This window comes from Cystoisospora suis (genome assembly GCF_002600585.1).
Source record: "Cystoisospora suis strain Wien I chromosome Unknown contig_118, whole genome shotgun sequence".
Classification (NCBI taxonomy): Eukaryota; Apicomplexa; class Conoidasida; order Eucoccidiorida; family Sarcocystidae; genus Cystoisospora; species Cystoisospora suis.
In genome coordinates this window covers 11,434-22,280 of record NW_027152920.1, presented here as the reverse complement: position 1 = coordinate 22,280, position 10,847 = coordinate 11,434, and the positions used below count along the sequence as shown (strand labels likewise).

The window sequence follows — 10,847 nt, the reverse complement described above, 5'->3', positions numbered from 1 at the left end:
GGGGGGGGGGGATGCGGTATCGACCTCTGTGTGCTCATCTCGCTTACCTGGCGGCATGACGCGCGAACTCATCGTACTGGCTCCGAAGCACGTCTCCAGAAAATCCACCAGCTGTAGCTTTCGCACCGCTGCCCTTCAAAATCAAGGTTCGAAAAAAAGAGAAGAGAGAAGCTGCCCCAATCAAAACTCATAGTCTCTATCAGATTGCGCCCTACATGCGGTTCCTCGTGTAACGCGATTCGATGAAGAAAGACTCCAGCAGTTTGTAAAGGAGGCCTCGGCTCTTTTCAGGCAACGTTGTCGAAGTGCTGCATGCTCGGAAAAAGATTGCGCCCTTCCACTTTTTTCTAAGCCCTAAATCCTAAACCGTGCAAACAGGAGGTCTTTGTGGCATAACCCCCAAGCAAAGATGGTAAAACGCACCGTGCTGGAGCTTCCGACTTGCCGGACACGCCTCGAGAATTCCTGCTCCTCGCTCTTCTGGAGTGCAAACTGAGATCGCGCAGTCAAATACACCTGCCTGCATAGGGCCATTCATCGGACACAACAGGAATTCACGTTTCGACCTCTAATTAGATGTCCGCAGCTAGGATATGTCGCACGCCAATCTGTGTCTGCACACACTACAACGAGTATCTTCTCTTTTTCATTCGAGTTCTAGAACCACAATAGGAGGCTCCCGCTGTTCACCCAGACAAGAGACACAGAAAGCCTCGAGTACACACATGTCTCTGCTTCACAGCAAAGCACACGGAGCTGCTGCAGACCTACGAATCCCTCTCCTTCAAGTTTCTGGGGACTACTAAGGCGACCGGAGACAGGAATTGAGAAATATCAGAAATCGAAAAGACGTGCAGTTGATAACCTATGCGATCAGCGTGACCCCTGTGTCACAATGGGATAAAGGTTCATACAGACAAGCCCACAATACGAGACGATGCAAGGCAGAAGCTGCCTACCTCGCTACTACCCAAGCAGCGGTTTGATACGTCGTACTTCTAGTAATAGACCAACTGCATCGTTAGGTGTGCGAGCGTCCGCCGGACGGAGTTCGCGTACGGCATGTAGAGACAGAAATCCATGCATGTTCACTAGATCTAGAATCCATCAAGTGACTTTGCAACAGAGACAGAAACAGCGTCCAGCAGACAAGTGGCGCTTCTTTTCGCCAGTGTCCTTAAGTTCGAGTTATAGAATACCAACTCTGGCAAACCAACTTGGGAGCAGTTTCCCTCTAAGATGAAAGGCATAACTCACACGAACAGCGGGAAGATGTGCTGGATGTATCGCAGAAGCAACCGGGGCAACATATGCCTTCTGAGCCTGAAGAAAGAACACCCAAGGGGTGAAAATCGTGAAAGTGCATTCCTGTCTTCGAGCGACGCCACGTGCTGATTGCTAGGGAAAAAAAACAACCTTGTGTCTGCGAAGTCCAGGGGCTGGCTGCTTACGGGCAGCTGGCCCTACTACAGCAGCAGACACAGAGGTCCTCAGAGCAGTAGCTATATACAGCCTTCCAGCTGCCTAGACCAGCCTCTCTGCCAAGTGACGTGGACGCTTCTGCTCTCTGCTGGGAGGCTGCACGCATCTTCCGTCAGGGGGGTTTACAGTACTGAAGTGTCGCGCCGCGCTGCAGTTGTCTAGCTGGAAGGCCACAATCAGTATTTTCTGAACAGTAAGTATGATGCTGTCAATAGCGAGAGAAAACAAGAGACTGAGTGCACCTTCTCGTTCCCTCCGCCTCCCACCAGCTTTCCGAAACAGGCCAAAAGACAAGAGTATAGGGGTTATACGACTAAACAAATCTTTGGAGAAAGGTCAGTGGGGCTGAAGATTCCTGACAGTCTGATGCTAGGTGAAAACTGCTCAAAGAAACGTCTATTTGCTGCCTCAGACTAATTTTCCCCCTTGGACCTGGCCTACTCGGGTTCCATTGAAGGACACCCGGGAAGAAGAGGATGTATCAGATGACATACATAGACCAACCTCCTTACATGTCTCTAGCATTTCGGTCTGCACAAGCGACAGCCGCCGCAGCTACACCAGCTGCCTCTCCGGCGGCCTCATCAATCCGCTCGACTATCCCAGCTGGCAACTGCATATCAGCTGCGGCTGAGGCAACGCCTGAATCATCCTCCTGGCTAGCTCGCCATCCCGAATCAGGAAAACTGGCAGTGCCGGCCTCTACCCAGCGGCTGCGAATAGCCTCGATTAAGCGGCACCCCACATTCCGAGCTGACGACCCCTCATTCCGCTGTGGCTCGCGGGCTCGAGTCACATCGGCAAGGACCATATTGTTCACTGCAACAAAGTCATCCAAGAGCTGCTGCTCCGTCAGAGGCGCATCCCCTGCTGCAAATGCGGCATCTCGCCAGTAGCCGCCCAAGAGAAGACACAAGCGAGCCTGCATAGCCACAACGACGAAATCAACATATAGAGCTAGATTCAACCACCTTCAACCCTTCCTTCAAGAAAAAGAAAAACGCAGCTGCAGTAGCGCCTTGGTAGGATTACAAACATTTCTTGGGTTTTGCTATGAAATGTCTACTGGGGGAAGAGCCTTCTGCGGAGTGTGACTAGTTCAACGAACTCTGGTACGTCTTAACGCACCAACCCGGGCCAAACAGCCGCTACATTAAGCTTTGTCAGCCACAATGGCTTAGCTCAACTCACCCCTAAACCCTGGTGTCTAGACAACAATCACAGACTTAACTCCTTTGGTGTGCAGCTGCAGGCACATGAGCCGTCCTAGCAACTCCAAACTCGACTCCCCAGTGCAAGCCCGGTGTTAAGTGAGTATCTGATCTTCGCAGGCCTCCTTGAGAGTCTTTGCTATGGTCGCTGGAAAAGAAGACTGCTGACGTGGCAGCCTACAACTCCATTCAATCCACTGAAACTGAGAGCACTTTCAAAGCGCATGCCGCCCCACACCCCACTCAGCACGACCACGGAAGTCCCTAGGTGCAGAAGCTGTGCGACAGGCACAGCTTCGTCAGTTCTGGCCGACACACATGTTGTCGAGTCATCGAGAAGTTCCTGAACAGCTGGATGGGTGAACGGAGAAGTACAAAAGGCTGCAGCAGCCATCGAAACCGAGTAGCTACATGTAGAGAAAGGTCCTAGAAATCCATAGAGGCTCTCACCTTGTGAACGTGCTTGAGTTGATTCTGCCAAAGCATAGCGTTCATAAGAAGAACATTCCGTGCATTTCGCCGCTTGGCTAATAAGCATTGCAAGAATGTCCCTCGCATCTGGCGCCGAATATCCGCGAACAATCGGCAAAGCTGAATCGACAACAACCCGTCGCAAGAGGACCCGCCTCTCAATAGGCATACACCAGTAAGGATTCGACCCTTGTGACCATCAACCCCCGTGAAGGCACATAGGCGCAACAGCACATCCAGTGAGATTACTTTCGCCCTCAGACAAGCGATGTCCCTATGCTCCAAAGCTTCTACCGTTTCGCTCTTTCCCTCGCTCAACAGTGTAGTCCCGTCTCCCTTTCTGTTACTGCATGCACAGACAGAAAAATATCGTCGTGACTGACTATCCTGAGACACCGTCGAACAGGGAACGGCTCGACCATAGGGGCCGCAGATTGTAGTAAAAGAACATAAGGATGCTACAGGACTTTCCGACAAGAAACCTCAACACAAGAATGTGACAGATGAAGAGCGTGAGGATTAGTCACGAGCAAGTAAGTACTAGGAGATATTCTGAACGATCTGGTATTCCTACTATAACCAGAATCCTCGAGGCCGTGTAACGACACCACGACTCACGTAGTCCTCCTGGCTCTGGCGTCGCGTTTCTGTCAGAAAGAATACAAGACTACCTCCAGGAATCATCAAGATCTTCTTGTTCTCCTCATCAACCACAGCGTAATACTCTCGCCTGAAAAAGACCCGCAGAACGCGACCACATGTAGGTTCATGGAGCGTGACAGTCTCATCGTCATCTCACGCTCTTCACAGTTTGAGGCGAGCTGCTGTAGGCTGCCTTAAGAACCAGGGCCGCGAAAATGAGTGGGACGGCATGGTGAGAACAATTGACGCGTTGCTTGCGTTATGCATCCATTCGAGCGAATTCACTCGTGTGGCACGTCTCGCTTTCCTACATGAGGATTTCTCTAAGACGGATCCTATGCTCCCTTACATCACAGCTGTCATTTGGTCAAAGTGTAGGTACGGTTCCTGTCAAAAAAAAACGCTGAAACGTCTTCGACCACCTGTAATCCTAGAGACCAAGAACCTCATTCCATCTCTGCTGACGACGCCTAGGGAACGGCGTCTTGCATGCACAATTGCGAGTGTGGCGATATGTCACTCTAATGGCAGACAGACCTTTCCTAGGAGACGATATGTATTCGTGTTGAACTATAAGCCTGTGCGGCTGCTGGATGCCCACCCATACAGTTCAGTTTCTGCCCACTGTCTCTTCGATCTACCTAACAGCATAGGTCTTTCGAAAATAAAGAAGCATGTAGAAGCCCGAGCTACGTAAGACTCACCGGCCACTCAGTTTGTCTTCAAGCCCGTGGAGTTTCTGTTGATAAAGCTTTGTCTTGCCCAGCCGTCTATACACTTCGCTTTCATCTAAGCATACAAGCTGGACCTCTCGACTTTTCGTTGATCTCTTGACGCCACCCCATCTACCCGTCGCAACCATACCATAAGGGTAAGAATGATCTCCACTCGCTTCTCGGTTGGTTCCTCCGCCTTGTTTGTTTCCTTGCGAGCCTCGTTTGCAACGCTTCTCTTGCTGCTGCAGGTCCCAGGAAGGCTCAACGGACCGAACGCGATGCTTTCGCTCCAATCGAGACACCTTTTTCGGCTCGGCAACAAGACCGTAACACCCTCCCATAGATCCAGGATAAGATCCTTCTGTGTTCCCCCTCCACAACTGTCTAGGCTGCAGGTGTGCTAGCCTCTCCTGCGCGGCCCGCTGTTCTGACGAGATGAATGTGTCCGCAGTTGGCCCCGTAGACCCTAGTTGCCGCTTCCGATGTCGACTCCCCTTCTTTCTTCGACTCGACGCAGCCATGATGGCTGCCGCGCGCGCAGCGGCTGTAGCTAGATGAACATATCGACCCACTGAGATGCTTCCTAAGCGCGCTAAGAAAGCATCTAAGACGTGTCCTTGCCACGGCTCTTCCATCTCATGTGAGTCCGATGTCGTCAAGCCCGAGGTACCTTGTCGGGCTGGACGTTCTTGCATGGTGGTCCTCGAGATTTTTGGAGGTCCTCGACGATTGACCCGCCGTCGCCACGCACGGAAGGAGCGCCTGCACATTTATAACGACGTAACATTATCATACTCCCACATACTGAATGTGTTCTGAAGATTTGGCCGAGAGACAGACCCGTTCAAGTAGGTGAAGATACCCAAAGAGAAGGATCCACTCCAAGGTTCTTACGCTGAAAATACTCAATCTCTGCGAGCTGCTGTTAATGTCGTGCAGGCGAGAAGGCGACGAGCCCACCCTTTGAAATGTTCTCCTAGACACTGTCTTTCAGACGCCCCGAGAAGGGGCACCTGCTAAAACTGGAAATCGCGAAAGCTCATTGGAACATAAAAGGTCAGGTGCGTACCTTGCCGCAACAGCAAGGACAACAGGTCAAATCTCAGTTCGTCATGAATGAAGAGTCACGGTCTGGTTTAAGGAAAAGGCAGCCTTCGGCAGTGTATGTTTTAGGCGGCAAACATGGGACGTGAAGCAAGTTTTTAGCAGAGATTTGGGTTCCTGCAAACGTCTTCACCCCTAGATAACTGCACAGTACCTGTACTTCGCATCGTCGGAAACGAAGGCGCGCACAGATTCATCGCTGCTGCTCGTTTCTACAGTCCATGAAGCTGCCGCCGGTCCTTGCCCCCGGGGACCGCTTTCCTCTCTCTGTTTGTCACCTTCAGCTTCTTCCCCTCCATCTTGGGACAACTGAGCGTTCTTTCCGCTTCTGTTTTTCTTCTCACTAAGACGCCCTCTACCATGTTCGCTGTTGGCGGACGAACCGCTCGCGGTGGCTGCTGATGGCGCAGGCATCGCTGTGAGACGTCGCTTGGGAGGCTTGTAAGACCACGAGGTGTTCAAATGCGCGAATCCGGAACCGAGGTAAAACAAACCTTTGCCGAGATCGAGAGAGTCTTCGTGACAAGACTGTAGCTTACCCTCCAAAGAATCCCCGGCGTTGAAAGGCGTATGGGACTCGCTCTCGATCAGAGCGGACCGCTTACGGTGTCCTTCCCTGGACAGAGCTCCCGGACTTTTGCCGACCTTGCTCATTTTCTTGAGCTCGCACCTGCGCCGAGCTGCCGCAATCTTCCGGCGCTCTTCAACCTCCCCTTCTGTCTCTGTGCTGTCTGCGTCTGTGTGTATTTGCATACTATCCCCTTCACCTGAGAAAAGGCAGAATACCACAGTCGAAGTGAGCGCTTCACCCAACCAACCCCCCCAAGGGTTGAATAGCGCGCGTCCAAGAGGACTCATTACGTGTGTCAAACTCAAAGTGACGAGTCGACGTGCTCGTACAGACCCGTAGGAATAAGTAACCCAGTCGACAGGTGCGCTTCAGCTAGGCCCTTCATACGACGCCGAGAGCAGGCTAGTTCTCCACTACACCGCACCCACGGGTTTTACAAGATACTGCACAGAGAACCGACTACGGGTCTCCAGAACGTTTCCCCAGGCCTTTGTGTCTATGTATGTCGTAGGCATCCGTCCACTTTACTCCGAGTAGTTCGCAACAAGGCCTTCCCTATTAGACGCGCGTACATGGGGAAAGAGTCTGCTAAGACGACTTCATGCGACCCCGGGGGAACATCTATACCCGGGGGGCGGCTTGCTTCCCATACGGTGCATAGGAGTCTATCTGGTCGACTCCGGCAACGCTCGATGCAGCCCGTGATACTGCCCTATGAGGACTGACCACAGGGATTTGAACACTCGACCAACAGTGGTCGCGAGCGCATGCAAGGAAGTCAAGGAGGGGCCTGAAGAAGAGTACTCAGCCCACTTTGGAGAAGTTGGATGTGGATTAGACCAAGCCTCAGCCTACCCGGAGAGACTGCTCCCTTCCTCTGTGGTTCGTGGCTAGTGATTGCCTGGAAGTGAGATTGTCCCCGGACTGACCTCCGCTAAGGAGCGAGTAGCTGTAGGCAGAGAGAGAGACTTTGGCTGCTCGGCCTTTCTTCTTTCCCTCCTCCAAAGACGCATCTCTCTCCGGTTCAACAAAGGACGGAAGCGAATAGAGACAGCGCCGAGTGGATAGCAGTTGCTCCCTTCGCTGCATTAAAGCCTTTCGTTCGTGGCTCCGAAGCGAGAGATTCTCGGATAGCTGCAATGGCCGGAAAGGACCTAGCTGTCGAATCCAGAAGAGGAGTTCATGTGTTTGACGGCTGCTACAAAAGGCGCCCCCCCATACAGTTGAATGCATGGCGCCAAGATGACCTGCAGCCGCACGACAGTCACTTCCAGTTACAGCACGCTCCCATGACTTTCAAGCTCTCATAGAAAGCGTTGAAAGGACAAAGAGATGGGACCGCACAGCCAGCCAAAGACACGAGGGCTCTCCACGAAGACATAAAGTATTATCTCTCTGAGATCTAGGCGAACAACAAGTGGTTTCTCCCTGCGCTATCTTCACCCGAATCAGACTGACTCTCCCAGCTAAAATGGCAAACAAAAATTGACCGACATGACAGCCACTTTACCGAAAAAGCTTGAATAGAGAGATGTATGTGTTCTGTGAAAGAACGACACACTCAAGAGAACAAGCCCGCGGGCGACAGGCTAAGTGCTATTAGGATGCCGCCTATGAACGTCTTTAGCCCAGAGAGCATTTCTTTCTCTAGACTTTCATGATACTTATATACTGTTACGCTAAGAACTACACATCACCTACAGGTTGGTCGTACATGCTCAGTTTCCGCAGCAAGGGACGGTATGCACAACCTACCCGCGTAAAACTTGGTGGTTTTCTTTTCCTCGTCGGGACCTTTTCCTCCGTCATCGTGTAGCCATCGCACCTTGAAGCCATCCTCGTGAAGACCTTCAGCTAGCTGACAGGCCCAGTTCGCTAGAGCGGGGAGCTGCTGCCGATGTCTCTGCATAACTAGCATGAAGCGGACAAAGTGCGTCTTAGGAGCCTGGGCCAGAAGTCCACAGGTGCCTTCCCTCTGTATTTGCTGAAGCTGCTGGAGTTGAACAAGCCAGAAGGCACATTCCGTGCATCGCAAAGTATCATTACCATGACTAGAGAAACAGGGTGGAGGTTGTAGAGCTTGTGATTCGACTTGCTTGAGTTCTTCGTGGTGTTGCTGCTGCTGAGCACGGTCACCCCTTAGTCCTTTGCTCCCCTTCGATTTCCCTTTCATTGTGTCTGTGTCCTTGTATTTCCCTTGGAGAATCTCTAGACGTTTTATTACCTCCCTGCGCTCGCTGTCATCAAGAAGACTTCTCACAGCAATCGACGGAAGACCCTCAAACCACCTCCCTGTACTCTCTTCGGCTAGCACGAAGAGAGCTTCCAAACTAAGAGGAAAGGGACACTCGTTGTCTCCTTTTCCTCCTCCACCTCCTGCTAGGATGTTCTGAGCCGCTAAGGCCCACTGGCGAAACTCCCGGCGTCGAGATTTGCATGTCGACACCTCATCGAGCTGTTGAAGTACATTTGTGATATGCTTAGCTTGAAGAGGATTGATAGCTAGCATGTCTGTCTTCATCTTTTGAGCCGCTTTCGCCACAGAATAGACACCATCAGGACCCCAGTACGCTAAGACCTTTTGTAGATCACTGAGACATCCGTCGCCTTCACGCCACTCGCTCAAGAGATGCTGTGTACGTAGAGAATCTCTCTGTTGAGAGCGGAGAAAACGAAGAGCATGACGAAGTGGAAGAACCGGAGCTGCGAATCGATGACGGGAGACCTGTGAAATCTTCTTGTGTGAACCACCTCCAGAACAAGACGTACCCCCGCCTTCATCATCTTCACTTGAAGATGTATAGACCTCCGGATCTGCATCCAGAGAAGAAAAAAGATGTCCTCCTTTCTGAATAAGACGGCCTTTGCCAAGCTGTTGAAGAATACGTCCTGTTGAGTTGTGACTACTACTACTGCTTCCATGATGAGACTCCCCGCTTCGTTCCCCTCTCATATCAGGTGTTTCACCATTCTCGCCTTCCCAGAAAGAGATATCTTCTTCTAACGCTTGGAGACATTGAGAAAACAATCTACTCTCTGCAGTGTCTAGAGTCGCAGCTTCTCGATCTCCTCCTGCTCCCTGAGATCCGCCACAGCCGCCAATACCAATCCATGAATCGACAATCGACGACGATGTATGTTGTTTCGGCTTCTCCAAACCTAGACGCTGAAGCATATGAAGTGTTGGAGCCCATTCAGCTGCGAGCATTCGCCCTCCCTGAACCTGCTGCGCTTGATGCTGAGCGGCTTGTTGATTGCTGAATTGGCTAGCTATATCAAAGGCGGAGGCAACGAAACGACCTTGTGGTGGTGTGAGTCCAGCCACAAGTTCTTCATACTCCATCGCTGTAGATCTCTTCGTGTCTTCTACTTCATTTTTAACTCCTCCTCCTCTTCCCTTTGCCTTCCTGGCTGGCTCACGACGAGGTGGGGTCTCCATCTTCGAAGGAGAGAAAGATCGAATGCAGCAAGGAGTAAGAGAGCTACTGCCGCAGAGTTGAAGGGTCAGACCACGATACGATAAGTTTCGAAACCCAGCGGCGTGGAGGCGTCAGAAGAAAAGAAATGAGAAGAGGAAGAGAAAGCCTACATGGGGGAGGCTAGAGGAAGGTCAAGTATGTGATAGCATGCCAATGTATCTTCGCATCAGGCTGAGAGAGAGATCGGGGTGACTCTGCTTTGTAGAAGGAGGGTGACGAAGCTCCGTGTATGGGAACGCACTAGGGAGAAAACAAGGACACCGTGAGGCACAAGAAAGAAGGTTCATGGTTATTCGCATGGTTAAAACAACCGAATGGTCCGGCTAGTCAAACGATTCTTCTTGGCTCTCGATATTGACATTAAGGAGGATCGGTACGGCGCCTCACTAAAGCACTGTAACATGAGCCAGCGAATGAACGACCGGTGTATAGACATGCTGACCTTCCAGGTCATCCAAGAAAAAAAAGCGTGGAGAGGGTGATGTCTCTGAAAAGGAAACGTCGGTGTGATAGTGACTTTTTTCTCCCCTGTCGAGACTGTTCTGCGATCACGCCAATGCATGCTCTACACATTCAATCGAACGCGCAAGTGCCGGGGGACTTCGTTAGGATGCGGAACAGGAGCGCGAAAGAAGAACTTTCCCGAGTACATAAGAAAGGGTAGGAAAAGAGGGGAAGTCCTCTACAATCGTGCAAAGCACATGTTTTTCTTTGCAAGGCAATCTGTGGGGCAGAAGCGAAGATCGATGAATGATTTTCCGTGAGCCCTGCCTAACTGAGAATGAAAGAGAAAGAGGAGAAGACGACGAAACAGGGCAACACGACGAGACATGACATTTTTTTAGCTCATTGTAAGAAATCTAGGGAGCATCACGAACTCGCTCAAATATCTCAAGAAACAACTCTGCTCTGTGCAGCACGTCGATTGTCTTCGCATGCATGCGCACAACTGCCTCTCTACAGATGTATTGAGCTGCCCCGTGTAACTTCCAGCATACTCTGCCTTGTCGTGCGTTCAAAACATCGATATTTCCTGTAGACACCTGCCTTGATTTAAGGGCGGGTTCAACTGCATTCTTAAATGCCGTGTAAGCAGAAGCCAGGGAGGCCCTGTTTCAAGCATGAGGGGGAGCTCCGTCGGAGTAGGCGCACTTGCTTCAGAGTCAAGAAC

General features: G+C 51.4%; 1 protein-coding gene across 1 annotated transcript in view; it reads right to left on the bottom strand.

Annotated features, from left to right (window-relative positions):
• The window catches only part of CSUI_000290 (uncharacterized protein), a 14,936-nt gene extending 4,368 nt beyond the window's left edge, over window positions 1-10,568 (bottom strand). Inside the window, exons 1-10 of the mRNA XM_068060524.1 lie at window positions 7,953-10,568; window positions 7,127-7,444; window positions 5,781-6,393; window positions 4,511-5,284; window positions 3,783-3,894; window positions 3,144-3,284; window positions 1,995-2,404; window positions 1,258-1,323; window positions 424-520; window positions 48-133 (exon numbers count right to left, since the gene is read on the bottom strand). Of these exons, the coding sequence (XP_067927501.1) occupies window positions 48-133; window positions 424-520; window positions 1,258-1,323; window positions 1,995-2,404; window positions 3,144-3,284; window positions 3,783-3,894; window positions 4,511-5,284; window positions 5,781-6,393; window positions 7,127-7,444; window positions 7,953-9,636 (4,301 nt within the window). The 5' untranslated portion in view covers window positions 9,637-10,568. The remainder of the gene's footprint in view (window positions 1-47; window positions 134-423; window positions 521-1,257; window positions 1,324-1,994; window positions 2,405-3,143; window positions 3,285-3,782; window positions 3,895-4,510; window positions 5,285-5,780; window positions 6,394-7,126; window positions 7,445-7,952) is intronic.
• Between the last annotated feature and the right edge of the window lie 279 nt (window positions 10,569-10,847).